Source organism: Lepidochelys kempii, chromosome 12 (assembly GCF_965140285.1).
Source record: "Lepidochelys kempii isolate rLepKem1 chromosome 12, rLepKem1.hap1, whole genome shotgun sequence".
NCBI lineage: Eukaryota > Metazoa > Chordata > Testudines > Cheloniidae > Lepidochelys > Lepidochelys kempii.
This window is the reverse complement of record NC_136391.1, coordinates 2,544,391-2,560,516: the sequence shown is the minus strand read 5'-3', so window position 1 is coordinate 2,560,516 and position 16,126 is coordinate 2,544,391. Positions and strand designations below refer to the sequence as shown.

Sequence of the window (16,126 nt, the reverse complement as noted above, 5' to 3'; positions counted from 1 at the left end):
CTGCCGCCAGTGGGGACAGGGCTGGGGGGGGGGGGGAGAGAAGTCCTCCGGCCCCAGCCCAGAGGCAGCCTGCACACCAAACTCCTCATCCCCGGCCCCACCCCATATCCCGCACCCTCAGCTGGAGCCCGCACCCCAACCCTCTGCCACAGCCCTGAGCTCCCACAGACTCCGAACCCCTGGGTCCCACCCCCGTCACACGTCACTTCCATACCGGTGCACATAACATCCACCTCTACCCTGATATAACGTGACCCGATATAACACGAATATAATGCAGTAAAGCGGTGCTCCGGGGCTGCAGGGCTGCGCGATCCTGTGGATCAAAGCAAGTTTGATATAACGTGGTTTCACCTATAAGTAAGATTTTTTGGCTCCCGAGGACAGCGTTATATATGGGTAGAGGTGTAATTCATTCCACATATGGTTATAAAAAATTAGAGGGAACATTGCTGGTGAGCCACTTACTTGCCTGCTCCTCCACCGAAAGAGGTGCCAGCCGAGTTCATTCCAGCCAGGACAAAGTAGCCCTGTACCGTGGGCGACTCTCCCATGATGCACCGCATATCTGGAGTGAAGGATTCTGGGCAGTTCACTAACTGCATGATCTCCAAAGCCTCCAGCCTCGGCATCCTCCGCAGAAGAGAACTCAGCAGTGGCTCTAGTCACCAAAACAAAACAATACAATTTAGTCCTTTAGTCTACAGACACTTCAACCACTACTCCTCCATCCCAAAACCAGACACACAAACCAGTCCATTTACACCAAGACAAACAAACAGTAAGCTATATGATCTTAACAGATAGCAGTATCTTCCATGTCTCAGTGCATCCATGGGACAAACTGGACATTTTCTGTAAAGTACCACAGGTGTAGATCAGCAGAAGGGCAGGAAACCTAGCAGAGCTTGCCTTCTCAGGCTAATTAAAATGGATCAACCCTTAAAGAGAACCCTTTTGGGGGTATGAAGAACTGGCTATCCCCATAAAGCAAATTCTCTCATTTCAATTTTTTTTTGGTTCGGGGTTTCCCTCCACAAGGTATTTTATTTAAAATCTCTCACCTTCCTTTGCTCAAAATTCAGCAGCTGCAAGCACTAAAATGGTCACGTTTCATGTTCCCTTAAAAATGTCTGAACAGAAATAAAGCTTTTATGCCCACTCCCCATGCACATGAGGATTCCAGCGTGAGTATGGGGTTCTGAATTTCTCTAGAGAGGGGTCTCAGAGCAGCCGGTGTCAGGTCTGGTCTTATAAGATATCTAGAACAGCAGTGTCAAAGGCTGGTGGACCCTTTAAAGCAAGCCAGGCGCAGCCTTGCCTGTGACCCAGCAGCAAGCAAGCCCCCCTCTGCTCAAGTGACTGTCATATGGCAACTGAACAATAATTTGTGATCCAAGCTGTGAAAGAGTTAGGAAAAAGACAACACAATGAAGAATTCTTTGGGGGAAAGAGATTGAGACTGTGACTGCAGAGACAGTAGGACTCTCTGACAAGTAGGAGAACCCACAGGGAGTGGCATAGGCTCCTGTGGGAGAAGCCCTGAGCTAAGGCCTACAAGGTACAAGGAGATCCCTAGGGGAAGATGCCAGAGTCCCTGGGGAAGGGAAGCAGTGAGGGAAAGCATGCTAAGACAAGACACAACAAAGGAAGAACTCTACAGGAGCAGGTTAGGCTCCCGTGGAGGAGGTTCTGAGGTAGGGTCAGTAAAAGCAGTGGAAGATTTAACTGTTCAGCAGGGAAGGGAGAAGACAGAATTGCAACCCTCTAGTTAAAATTATGGACAGAAAATAAAAATGAGATTCAACTTGGGAAAATACAAGCCAGTATATCTGGGGAAAAACAATCCAACACCCCACCCCACCGGCTGGGAGGAATCCAGGAGCAGCCATGCTATACTTTGTCCACATAAAAGGTATCATAAAATTAGGTGCACCTGGCAGTCCCTGTTCAAAAGAGATGCAGGACTGGAGTATGAGGAGTGCATGGCAGGTTACTGGTGCTGAACAGGGAGCCTGTAAGTGGAGAAGCAGGTGGTGCTGTAGCTTTAACATCAAATGCTTTGGGGAGGTTTGCACAGTGCTCTTCTGCTCTATACTTGGTACAAACTGAAGTATGTGAACGGACATGCTGAAGGCTAATGGTGATTTCCAGCAATGCACATACGAGGCAACTGCAATTGATGGGAGTGGGATTCTCACACTAATTGTCCCACAAATTGACAACTGAACCCACTTATTAAAGTGCCCAACCTCCCCTGCCTCTTAAGAAAGGACAGATAAGAGTTCTAGCAAATCCACAGCACACTCTCCCTTGTAGGCAGCACTGCCTTACCTTTGAGCCCTCTGTTGTGCTGCTGTGGCAGCCCTGCCCATGTAAGGACTGTAAACCAGGGTGGATAAAAATCAATGATTTTTAAAAAAAATAATTTTTAAAAAAATCATTTTTTTCATAAAATGCTTTTTGAGGAAAAAACCTTGCTAAAGGTATCTTTGAGCTATAATGTATCTTAATTAAAACTATCTCATCATGGAACAGGGATTATAAATTCTAATTCTATAGTATGAGACAATATATTCATGTAATGTTTAAGAAAAGTTTTGTAAATGAGTTCCAATAGTTCATGGATTAGGGACGCAATTTTATGGGGTTCCAGGGGCTTTTGTATAGATTATTTAGGTTAATCTTTCTATCCACCCAATGGGACTCAGTGCTCAGTCTAGAAAATACCATCAGAGATGCTTAGTTTTGCAGTTCTCAAATTGTGGATTTGTGTCTCCAGAGATAACATGCTTGTTAACAGCAAAAGTGTTTTTAAATAAATATATAGAGGTGAGAAATAACAGACCTCAACCCTATTGTCCCTCTGCAAATTTGTCTACACAGTCAAACCCTTACCTCTCTCTAAAAGTGCAAAGTTTCAAAAAATTCAATGAACAGAAGATTGTTGGGGTGGAATAGATCTGGACAAGGAGAAGAAGTCTGGAGATAAATGTGAAAAGGGAGGGACTGGCAGTAGAAACAAAAGTGAAACTGTTTGAGCAGCATATTCCAGAAGTCTTAAGGTCTTTCTCAGTGTAGCCTTCATTGATTTGAGATCTACCATACCATTCTCTCACTAGAAGGGAAAACCTACAATGGCAGCAGGCCATAAGAGAGACCCAGTTTGAGAATTCTTTAATGAAGTTCCTCTACCTGTGGGTGACAAGCATGCGTGCAAAATGCAAACAGTGCAACAAAGAAATGTAAGGCTTGGTTGCCCAAATGAAACATCATGAGAAGTGTTCTTTCTCAGGAGGAAGCTGCGTTGAAGATGATGAAAGGAACAAGTCTGAACATGCAGGATCTTCAGGTTGGTAAACTTTTTTATTTCATACTTCTTTCTTAAGGACTGCCTGTCTTCCTTCTGGACTATTCTTGAATTCTCATGGCTGAGCAAAAAATATAGGAGAAGGTTCCAAGGTGGATTAGGCGGTTTGATATCCGGGTATAGGGTTTGGGGTCCCTTAAGGAATCACTTAGTAATGGGGTGAGCAAAGATAGGCCTATTGTTAGTGGCATCACGGAACATTGTAATTGCAGCCAAGTGGACTTTGATGGAACTCAAGGAGAGTCTAGAGAGTTTAATCTCTAACAGATAGTCAAGGATTAGTGGCAGAGGCGTGGAAAAAAGGAGCGGTTTCTGTGGCAGCCAACCAGTGTGTAAATCTTGTCCAGTTACGAAGGTAGGTGGTGCATGTAGAATTTGCTGTGCTATGAAGGAGTACATTGCTCCGAGCAAGTTCGCTCGGCATGAGAGAACCATGAAGGAGCCAAACCTTGAGGTGTAACATGGTTAAATTGGGGTGGAGTAGTAGACCGCGTTGTTGGGACAAGAGATTCGGGTGGAACAGTAATGGGATGGGTGCGGAGAGCGCCATCTTGGCAAAGAAAGGGTACCATGCCTGTCTGGGCCACGTGGGGGTAATCATTATGACCTTGGCTTGGTCTGTTCGTATTTTTATCAGTACTTTGTGTACGAGTGGTATCGGGGAAATGCATACATTAGGTTGGTGTTCCATGAGAACATGAACGCATCCCCCGTGGAGTGTTTGCCTAGTTCCGCTCTAGAACAAAATCTTGGGCATTTCTCCTTTGTTGCAGTTGCGTATCCCCCTGTGTGGAATATGTCTAGTACTATATCCTTGTTTAGTTCCCATTCGTGGTCTATGAGAAATCTTCTGCTGAGGTCATCTGCGGTGGTATTGAGAGAGCCAGGTAAGTATGCAGCTGACATTCAGACATTGTGTCTGAGACACCAGTTCCATCGTTTCAGTAGAAAGGGAGTGGGATCACCCCACCCCTCCCTTGCCTGTTTACGTAGAACATGCAGGCAATGTTGTCAGTCATTATTTTATGACGAGATAACTGGCTCTGTGGATGAGGGGAAAGCGGTGGATATGTTGTTCCTTGACTTTAGCAAAGCTTTTGACACGGTCTCCCACAGTATTCTTGCCAGCAAGTTCAAGAAGTATGGGCTGGATGAATGGACAGAAAGTGGAGGTGAAGGTGGATAGAAAGTTGCAGTGGGGGAGGTTTAGGTTGGATATTAGGAAAAAATTTTTCACTAGGAGGGTGGTGAAACAGTGGAATCCATTACCTAGGGAGGCGGTGGAATCTCCTTCCTTAGGAATTTTTAAGGTCAGGCTTGACAAAGCCCTGGCTGGGATGATTTAGTTGGGGATTGTTCCTGCATTGAGCAGGGGGTTGGACTAGATGACCTCCTGAGGTCCCTTCCAACCCTGATATTCTATCACCTCAGTCCCCGGAAAAATCATGGAGCAGGTCCTCAAGGAATCTATCCTGAAGCACTTACACGAGAGGAAAGTGATCAGGAACAGTCAGCATGGATTCACCAAGGGAAGGTCATGCCTGACTAATCTAATCGCCTTCTATGATGAGATTACTGGTTCTGTGGATGAAGGGAAAGCAGTGGATGTATTGTTTCTTGACTTTAGCAAAGCTTTTGACACGGTCTCCCACAGTATTCTTGTCAGCAAGTTAAAGAAGTATGGGCTGGATGAATGCACTATAAGGTGGGTAGAAAGTTGGCTAGATTGTCGGGCTCAACGGGTAGCGATGAATGGTTCCATGTCTAGTTGGCAGCCGGTATCAAGTGGAGTGCCCCAAGGGTCAGTCCTCGGGCCGGTTTTGTTCCATATCTTCATAAATGATCTGGAGGATGGTGTGGATTGCACCCTCAGCAAATTTGCAGATGACACTAAACTGGGAGGAGAGGTAGATACGCTGGAGGGTAGGGACAGGATACAGAGGGCCCTAGACAAATTGGAGGATTGGGCCAAAAGAAATCTGATGAGGTTCAACAAGCACAAGTGCAGAGTCCTGCACTTAGGACAGAAGAATCCCATGCACTGCTACAGACTAGGGACCAAATGGCTCGGCAGCAGTTCTGCAGAAAAGGACTTAGGGGTTACAGTGGATGAGAAGCTGGATATGAGTCAACAGTGTGCCCTTGTTGCCAAGAAGGCCAATGGCATTTTGGGATGTATAAGTAGGGGCATTGCCAGCAGATAGAGGGACGTGATCGTTCCCCTCTATGCGACATTGGTGAGGCCTCATCTGGAGTACTGTGTCCAGTTTTGGGCCCCACACTACAAGAAGGATGTGAATAAATTGGAGAGAGTCCAGCGAAGGGCAACAAAAATGATTAGGGGTCTGGAACACATGACTTATGAGGAGAGGCTGAGGGAACTGGGATTGTTTAGTCTGCAGAAGAGAAGAATGAGGGGGGATTTGATAGCTGCTTTCAACTACCTGAAAGGGGGTTCCAAAGAGGATGTATCTAGACTCTTCTCAGTGGTAGCAGATGACAGGACAAGGAGTAATAGTCTCAAGTTGCAGTGGGGGAGGTTTAGGTTGGATATTAGGAAAAACGTTTTCACTAAGAGGGTGGTGAAACACTGGAATGCGTTACCTAGGGAGGTGGTAGAATCTCCTTCCTTAGATATTTTTAAGGTCAGGCTTGACAAAGCCCTGGCTGGGATGATTTAATTGGGGATTGGTCCTGCTTTGAGCAGGGGGTTGAACTAGATGACCTCCTGAGGTCCCTTCCAACCCTGATATTCTATGATTCTATGTTGGCTTTGTATGAAGGGGAGAAAATGGAGGCTGGCATTGCGCATCATTCAGAGTTCTAGACATTGATGTGAAGGGACGTCTCGGCAGGAGACGAAAGCCCTGGGCAGCGTACTGGGGCATGTGTGCTCCCTATCCTGTAAGGGATGTGTCCGTAGTTATGATAACCAGCGGGACGTCCTGTAGAAAGGGGACCCCGGAGCAAAGATTGTGAGGCAATGTCCACTAGTGGAGGGAGTCCTTGACTCTGGGAGGTATGTATAAAAGGTTGTTCAGACCATGGACATTCCGTCTGCAGGCAGTGGTCATCCAACTTTGGAAAACACCTGACGAAGAGGCGAGCATTCCTGACTACAAAAGTGCAAGAGGCCATGTGGCCTAGGAGTTGTAGGCAATCTCGTGCAGTCACCTGTGGACTGTTGTACAGCTTGGCAACCAAAAGGTTGATGATGTTGAGCAGGTGGAGTGGGAGAGATGCTATTCTTTTGCGTGAGTTGAAATGTGCTCCTATGAACTCCTGTTGTGGGATGGGAGTGAGTGTAGATTTTCTTTGTTCATTCGCAGGCCAAGAGCATGGAAACATTGGACTGTCCGTTCTGTGGACTGAACGGCTTCTTGGAGGGTCCTGGCTTTGAAAAGGTAGTTGTCGAAGTAAAAATTCCCTTCCTTCTGAGATGAGCTGTTACAACTGCAAGGAATTTGGAAAATACATGAGGCGCAGTCGAGAGACCAAAAGGTAGGACCCTGTACTGGTAGTGTTGTGAGCCCAGAACGAAGCGAATAAAACGTCTATGGGCAGCATGTATGGTCACATGAACATAAGCACCCTGCAGGTTAAGGGCTGAAAACCAAATCTCCCTGCTTCAGTGTTGGGATTATGGTTGCAAGAGTCAATTTTTTTTTTTAAATAATGAATTTGTTGACGCATCTGAGGTCGAGAATGGGTTGCCATCCCCCAGTTTGCTTTTCTGCTAAAAGTAATGGGAATAGAACCCTTTTCCTCTGTGTTGGTCGGTCACTAGTTCTACTGCTCCTAATTGGAGGAGGTGATGCACCTCTTGATGGAGCAGTTGTTTGTGAGAGGGGTCCCTGAAGTAGGGATGATGTTTTCTATACTCTCGACCACATCTTCAAATTTGCTTATTAGTGGGAGGGGGTTGACATGGAGCCGATGAATTGGTACAGCAATGATGTTGTTCTTATGGTCTATGACTTTGTTGAGTATATGTCAGGTGGACATTGATTAGGTTGGTATCTATATTGTCTCCTCCTATTTGTAGGGGTTTGGATACAGAGATCGTAATGTCACTCTCGAGTCCTTCATGGAGTGAAGCACATCATTGGTGTTATTGGCAAATAGTTTTCCACCATCAAAAGGGAGATCTTTGTTGGTATTCTGAACTGCGCGAAGAAAAGACGACGATGAAAGCCATGAAGCTTGATGCATCATAACTGCTGTAGCAGTGGATCTTGCAGCCGTATAAGCAACATCAAGCGCAGCTTGTAGTGCGGTACTGGAGAGGATTTGTCCCTCAGAGACTATGGCTTTAAACTGATTTTTTTTTGCTCTCTGGAATGTCATCAATAAAGTCCATGAGTTTCTCATAGTTTTTGTGGTCATGTTTTGCCAGAACGGATGAATAATTAGATATCCAGAATTGTAATGTGGACGAAGCATACACTTTATGATCAAGCAGGTCCAGCTTTTTACTGTCTTTAACAGTTGGGGTAGACCTGGGAAACTGGTGTTTGTTCTTTTGGTTAGCTGCCTCTACTACCAATGAGTTTGATGCTGGGTGAGTAAAAAGGAACTCAGACCCTTTGGAAGGAATAAAGTATTTCCGGTCAGCTCGCTTACAGGTAAGTGTGCTAGTAGTCTGCCATATGGTTTTGGCAGGATCCATTATGGCTGAATTTATAGGTAAGGCAATCTTGGATATGGAGGTAGGTTGCAGGAGATCAGTCATCTCATGCTGATTTTCAGAAACTTACTCCAGATTAATCCTCAACTCGTTGGCGACTCTTTTGAAGGGGTCTTGAAATTTTAAGAAATCATCCGACCGTGTTGGTGGGGCAGGCAGTATAGCCTCATCCTGTGTGGATACGGGCTCCAGAAGGGTTGGGGAAGCATGTGTAGTGTGTTCATCAAAGTGTGGAGTAACAGCTTGTTGTTGTGTCTCATTTGTAGCCGTATGCACTGGTGGTGGCGAGGTGGCATTACTCCTATTTCTGGCATCTTGGTTATCATAGTGGAATCGCTTATATGGTGCCCACGGACCTCAGTATTGCCACTGACCGGGGAAGGACATAGGTGGTGCCATCCACGGGTTTGTATACCAGGGAGAGAGGTCTTTGATGAACGAAGACCTAGATTTTGTGTGACCACTGCTGATTTGGGTCTGTGACTGGGAGAACTAGTATGATGAAAAGTCTCCCTGCACTATGGCTTCCTCACCACTAGAAAAGTGAGATATAGGAGGAGACAGCTGTCCAGACCGCATGCGAATGTCCGGAAAAAAAAATAGGTGTCAAGTAGATGAGACTGTAGATTAGGTGACACCTGTAGGTCCGGTGCATGAATGAACTGCGATGCCGGAGAGCCTGTGTGAATAACCCTCTGTTAGGAGCGCCTGTGGCGCTGGAGGGTCATTCAGCACCGACGTTCTCTGCACTGTAGCGCTCAATGCATGCGCTGAGGTTGGTGGTGCCGGGAAGGTAAGAGCAGCCCGAGTCTGTTCTGGGAAGGTCCTCTGTGCTGGCACCGTGTCCACTGCAGTGCCGAACGGTGCCATGAGAGAGGCAGGCAACTGGAAGCCTGAAGCCTTGGCACCAGGAGCTTGTGCTGTCGCTGCAGCCAGAGGCAGGATTAGCACGATGCTGGAGGAACCCGGCACACCCAAGGTGCTGAGCTGAGAGAAGGTCTGCACAGAAGAAAAAGACCTGCTCAGTAACCTTTTTGCTTGCAATGTTTCCCTTCTGGGTGAGGAGGCGGGCGTTTTCTCTTTTGTCCTTTTTGGAGACGGGAGGGCTGCGGTTCACTGAGGAGCCCATACCTGGGTCAGAAGCAGGTCCGAGTGACTCCTGCCGAAGAATCATTTTCAGCAATCTTTACTTGCCCTGGATTTTAATTTGGAACAATGGGCACATTTCTGAAGAATGAGGGGCTCCCCCAGGCACTTTATACACTGGAAGTGACCATCCAAGATAGGGATGGTGTCCCTGCACATAGTGCACTGCTTAAATCCTGGGAAGCCAGGCATATTAGCGTCGGCTGGAGGCTGAGAGGAACAAGGGGGAAATTTTTTTTTTGAGGGATGAACTTATCTAGTAACTAGAGTGCTAAACCAAGGGGGGGAAAAGGATGTAGAATTGGTAAGAGAAAAAGTTTTAACGAGTCTACTCCAGGTCCAACTCCGGCAGGGGATGGTAGAGAAGGAACTGAGGAGTTCGGCCGCGCATGCACACTATTAAGACAAGACTGGTATGTGAGGCAGGCTCCGCACATGCGCAGCTGATACGGGTACTGCTGTAAAAGTCTCCAAACAATGGCGCAAGGGCGCACCAACACCTACAGTGGAGCACCCCCAGGGACCCCTCTCGAAGAGCAACAACTGATACATCACAAAATGCACACACAGCAGAATACTTACAAGTAGCAGAAATAAAAGCTATAACAAACTGAAAAAAAATTCAAATGTCTAGTACACAGCTTGGTCACAGACAATGCTGCAAATGTATCCAAGATGAGAAGAAATTATTTAGAAGAGAGTCCTAAGCTAATAACATACGGTTGCAGTGCTCATTTGATGCATCTCTTAGCCAAAGACTTCAGTGTTCCAGAAATAAAGGCTAATGTTGTTGAAATTGCAAAATACTTCCATAACAACCACTTTGCAGCTACTGCTCTGAAAAAAGTAGGAGAAATCAAGCTCACTCTCCCACAAGTCATGCAATGAAACTCAGTACTGGTCTGTTTTGAGCACTAGATCAAGAACTAACCTAATCTGATGACAGTTTGTGAACAAAAGTGTGAAAAAATAGATGGCACTGTCACAGCCAAAGTTCCCAACATTGGGCTTAAGAGAAAGGTTGAACACACGCTGAGTATCCGGAAGCCTGTTTCTGTCGCCTTGAACAAAATGCAGGGAAATAGCTGTTTTATGGCTGACGCTGTTGAAATTTGGAAGGAACTGAGTGAGATCTTAAAAAGAGAAATATGCAATCATAGAATATCAGGGTTGGAAGGGACCTCAGGAGGTCATCTCGCCCAACCTCTTGCTCAAAGCAGGACCAGTCCCCAACTAAATCATCCCAGCCAGGGCTTTGTCAAGCCTGACCTTAAAAACCTCTAAGGAAGGAGATTCCACCACCTCCCTAGGTAATGCATTCCAGTGCTTCACAACCTCCTAGTGAAAAAGATTTTCCTAACATCCAAGCTAAACCTCCCCCACTGCAACTTGAGACCATTACTCCTCGTTCTGTCATCTGCTACCACTAAGAACAGTCTAGATCCATCCTCTTTGGAACCCCCTTCAGGCAGCTGAAAGCAGCTATCAAATTCCCCCTCATTCTTTTCATCTGCAGACTAAACAATCCCAGTTCCCTCAGCCTCTCCTCATAAGTCATGTGCTCCAGCCCCCTAATCATTTTTGTTGCCCTCCACAACAACAGAGTTAAATTACAAGCACCAAAAAAACAAATGGGACAAGCACTATCTCCAGCTGATTTTCTTGCAAATATTCTCAATACTCAGTACCAGGGTCAAACCTTAACTGCTGAAGAAGAGGAGTTGGCTGTGACATGGACATCCAGCAATCATCCCTCCATAATGCCAACTATAATAAACTTCAGAGCTAAGGGTGAACCATTCAAGAAATATATGTCTGTTGATGATGTTTTAAAGAAAGTCACACCAGTGAACTGGTGGAAGTCACTTAAGCATTTGGATTCAGAGACTGTGGAAGTGATAATCTCACTTTTAACAGCAGTAGCTTCTTCTGCTGGTGTAGAAAGAATATTTTCTTCCTTTGGACTAATTCATTCCAAATTGAGAAATCGTTTGGGACCTGAAAAAGCAGGAAAGATTGTTTTTCTTTTCCAGATTATGAACAAACAGGAAAATGAAGGTGAAGATGACTGAGTTTGCTGCAGAAGCCAATATTTTATGTTGACCTGGCTGACAGAGTCGATTTAATTTGTGGTTTTTTTAATTCAATTTAGTTAAACAATTTTAAACAAACCTGGTTTTAAAAAACTTGAACGTTTAACTAAATTAAAAAATTCATATGCATGTTTTGTTAAAATATTATACGTTTGCTATTGAAGAAAAAATCCAGAATAATGTTGCATAACATGCATCTGAAGAAGTGGGTATTCACCCATGAAAGCTCCAATACGTCTGTTAGTTTGTAACGTGCCACAGGAGTCTTTGCCGCTTTTACAGAATAACGCTGTTGTTTTAGTTAAATAAAACAATTTAAATGTCTGTCTGGTGATGTTCTCTTCCTAATACAGCATGGCAAGAAAATCCTCCAAATATTAATCATTAACCTGTTGAATTAAAGATAGTTCACCTCCCAATGACTTCATAAAATATCTGCGTCAATTACCTTTGGTAAATGAAATAACCAAACAAGCATTCATTTTCTGATATAGCTGTAAAACTAATCTGAAAAGTTTTCAAAATAAATCACTTTAAAAATGTACAGTGTGTAACTTCTAAAAATGAAACGTACATCTATCTCGGAGTTCTGAAGAATATGTATTAAGGTTATAACAACCAACAAAAATGCCCCTTTATGTAGAAATCCATTATTAAATCGAGTCTTCCTAACTACTGATTTAAATCCTCATTTAAATCAAATCCACCCTGCTGTAAACCCTATCTGATTAGCATACCAAAGTGATCCCAGTCCTCATGCAGATTCTGAATCTCAAGCTGGTTCCGGCCCTCAGTAAAGATGGGCTTGGGGTTCTTCTCAAAGCCACCTGAGAGGATGCCACCTTGCCAACTGCGGATATAGATCCTGCCGTCTGGGTCCACGATAGCTGCAGAGGAAACATGAGAGCATGTTGAAGGATTGGGAAGTGCAGGACAAATTACAACTTTGTTTATATCAAAATAGACCATGCTCCCCACACAGAGAGGCTGGGAATACAAAAATGACTAACAAATCAGTCAGTGAAGAGAATTCACTAGAGAGTGAATCAGGCCCTCAGGTCAGAGAGCTGGGTTCCTAGGGGAGCATAACCATTACTTACTAGTTGCGGAAATGCTTGCTAGAGAAAAAGACAGACTGCACGTGTGTGTGCGCATGAGCACGCGAGTTTTCCACTTCCCAGCACTGGTATCCATATGTGCGCTCTCCTTCAAGGGAGCCAAAAGCCAGGTGTGTGGGGAGGGAAGTGTAGTTATCTCAAGTACACTGGATGCCCCCTACTGCTCAATGACATGCAAATGCCATTGTAAAGCCTTAACTTCATCTGAAAGAGAGAAATACATGGCCCATATGGGCACAGCAGCCTCCAAGGAGAACATAATAGCAAGGTTAGCACAATCCCTCCAGAGCATGTGGTGCATAGTTGATGCATCCAACAGAGATGCAACCACCTGTAAAGCAAGAGTCAAAATCATTCCCAAGCCACAATCTTTGCTAGCTGAGCTGGTAAACCCAAAAGAGCTCATCTTTTGTGGCAAGAGTTTATATTTGAGTAAATTGACAACTATTCCCCACCTCAACTCTGAGAGAGGGCACTCAGAGCAAGTGAGCCTGAACGCCAGGCACATTCCTGGCAGAGTTCAGGTCTGCACACATCAGCTCTACTCTCCAGCCAGCCTTGACTTTGGAAGGATAGAGAGAGTTCACCAGCAAAATAAAACAAAGTGGGAGAGTCCTCACTTGGTGTGTTGCTCTCTAGTGGCTTCTTCAAGGGACGTGTCAAGAGGTAAAAGTGCTCACAGCCGTGCAGCGGGATACTGACCGGCTCTTCACTGGAGAGACCCAGCTCGTAGGCCCACTGAAACCAGAAAGGGTTAGTTGGGATGGAAGTGACAGGGAGAAAGCCGAGTCACAGGCCTATTTTGTCTTCATCGGAGTGCTTTTGCTACAGCACCAGAGCAGGTCCATGTCTACGCTGCTGCAATATTGCCTTAGACAGAGAAGAAATTTACTTTTTTCCCCCCTCTCTACTTAGATTATAAGCTCTTTGGGGAAGGGAAGATCTTTTTGTTGTGTTTGAACAGCAACTACCACAATGGGGGCCTAGTCCATGACTGAGGCTTCTAGGTGCTATCATGATATAAAATAAACAAGACGAAGAAGAAGAATTTATACAGTGAAGTCACTATTGGTTTGGCTTCTGAAGAAAACATAATAGACAATGATTCTTCTCTTGGGCTCCTGGACTGCTGCGGTCCCATGTTACCAAGATGGCCAGTTGCAGGCTGAGAAACATCAACTGGCAAATATATCTTCAGGGCTGACAAGCTGTGACAGTTAGAATGAGGGAGGTTTTCAGAAACATTATGGAGATTCAATAGTCTCATTAAGAGTCACAGCAAAGTCCTTCACCTCAGAAAGATGTACCCCTCCCACTGAGTGAGACTTGGCAGGTGTGTATTGCCACACTGCAGGATGCTTCTTAACAGGCTGCCACTTAGATTACAGTGCCAAGCAAACAGCATGCACTAGTCTCCTCTTAGGGTATGTCTACACTATGAAATTAGGTTGAATTTATAAAAAGAAAAGGAGTACTTGTGGCACCTTAGAGACTCACCAATTTATTTGAGCATAAGCTGAAGTGAGCTGTAGCTCACTTCATCGGAAGCATACTGTGGAAAATACAGAAGATGTTTTTATACACACAAACCATGAAAAATGGGTGTTTATCACTACGAAGGGTTTTCTCTCCCCCCACCCCACTCTCCTGCTGGTAATAGCTTATCTAAAGTGATCACTCTCCTTACAATGTGTATGATAACCTGGATTTGTGCTGGAAATGGCCCACCTTGATTATCATACACATTGTAAGGAGAGTGATCACTTTAGATAAGCTATTACCAGCAGGAGAGTGAGGTGGGGGGGGAGAGAAAACCCTTCGTAGTGATAAACACCCATTTTTCATGGTTTGTGTGTATAAAAACATCTTCTGTATTTTCCACAGTATGCATCCGATGAAGTGAGCTGTAGCTCACGAAAGCTTATGCTCAAATAAATTGGTTAGTCTCTAAGGTGCCACAAGTACTCCTTTTCTTTTTGCGAATACAAACTAACACGGCTGTTACTCTGTAACTGTTGAATTTATAGAAGTCGATTTTTTAGAAAGCGATTTTACACAGTCGATTGTGTGTGTCCCCACTAAGCACATTAAGTTGGCAAAGTGCGTCCACAGTACTGAGGCTAGCATAGACTTTTGGAGCGTTGCATTGTGGGTAGCTATCCCGCAGTTCCCACAGTCTCCGCTGCCCATTGGAATTCTGGGTTGAGCTCCCAATGCCTGATGGGGCAAAAACATTGTCGCGGGTGGTTTTGGGTACATGTCATCAGTTGCCCCTCCCTCCGTGAAAGCAACAGCAGACAATCATTTCGCGCCTTTTTTCCATGCGGGCCCCATACTGCTTTCAGCAGCCGGTGCAGTAGGATGCTAACTATAGTCATCGAACAACAGCTTCCGCTGCCACTCTGCTCTCCTGCTCTGGCAGCAGACGGTGCAGTAGGTCGGAAAAACTGGTCTTCCGACCAGCGCTTCTGCTGCCACTCTGCTCTCCTGGTGGTCTCACAGGTCCTCTATATGACTGTCGTCATCCACCGCTTCCGCTGCAACTCTGCTCTCCTGCTCTCGTCTCGCCATACCTCGGCGAGCGTGCAGCCCGCTAAGCTGTTGTGTCCTAGTAGCAGACTGTGCAGTAGGTCTGCAAAACTGGTCATCCAACCACTACTTCCCCTGCAACTCTGCTCTCCTGCAGACGCCATACCACAGCAAGCATGGAGCCCACTCAGATCACTGCAGCAGTTATGAGTATTGTAAACACCTCGCGCATTATCATGAAGTATATGCAGAACCAGAACCTGCAAAAGCAGGTGAGGAGGTAATGGCAGCGCGGTGATGAGAGTGATGAGGACATGGACACAGACTTCTCTCAAAGCACGGGCCCTGGCAATTTGGACATCATGGTGGTAATGGGGCAGGTTCATGCCGTGGAAAGCCGATTCTGGGCCTGAGAAACAAGCACAGACTGGTGGGACCGCATAGTGTTGTGGGTCTGGGATGATTCCCAGTGACTGAGAAACTTTCACATGCGTAAGAGCACTTTCATGGAACTTTGTGACTTGCTTTCCCCTGCCCTGAAGCGCAAGAATACCAAGATAAGAGCAGCCCTCACAGTTCACAAGTGAGTGATGATAGCCCTTTGGAAGCTTGCAATGCCAGACAACTACCGGTCAGTCGGGAATCAATTTGGAGTCGGTAAATCTACTGTGGGGGCTGCTGTGCTGCAAGTAGCCAACGCAATCACTGAGCTGTTGCTATCAAGGGTAGTGACTCTGGGAAATGTGCAGGTCATAGTGGATGGCTTTCCTGCAATGGGATTCCCTAACTGTGGTGGGGCGATAGACTGAACACATATCCCTTACTTGGAACTGGAGAACCAAGGCAGCCAGTACATAAACCGAAAGGGGTACTTTTCAATGGTGCTGCAAGTACTGGTGGATCACAAAGAACGTTTCACCAACATCAAACGTGGGATGGCCGGGAAAGGTTCATTACGCTCGCATCTTCAGGAACTCTGGTCTGTCTGAAGAGCTGCAGCAAGGGACTTGCTTTCCAGAACAGAAAAAAACTGTTGGGGATGTTGAAATGCCTATAGTTACCCGTGGGGACCCAGCCTACCCCTTGCTCCCATGGCTCATGAAGCCGTACACAGGCAGCCTGGACAGTAGTCAGGAGCTCTTCAACTACAGGCTGAGCAAGTGCAGAATGGTGGTAGAATGTG

General features: G+C 45.7%; 1 protein-coding gene across 17 annotated transcripts in view; it reads right to left on the bottom strand.

The window, feature by feature from the left end:
* The window catches only part of PDPR (pyruvate dehydrogenase phosphatase regulatory subunit), a 113,791-nt gene that overhangs the window by 69,772 nt on the left and 27,893 nt on the right, over positions 1-16,126 (bottom strand). For 14 of the 17 annotated variants that reach the window (XR_012154441.2, XM_073307110.1, XM_073307104.2 and 11 more), the window contains 3 exons: positions 13,035-13,152; positions 12,034-12,183; positions 469-661 (listed from right to left, as the gene is read on the bottom strand). Coding sequence is in view for 16 of the 17 variants with exons in the window: in XM_073307110.1 (XP_073163211.1) it covers positions 469-661; positions 12,034-12,183; positions 13,035-13,152 (461 nt within the window). In the remaining variant the exon portion in view is untranslated. Of the gene's footprint in view, positions 1-468; positions 662-11,111; positions 11,194-12,033; positions 12,184-12,396; positions 12,986-13,034; positions 13,153-16,126 lie in introns of those variants that run through there. The other 3 variants (XM_073307117.1, XM_073307118.1, XM_073307119.1) reach the window with 3 other exon arrangements.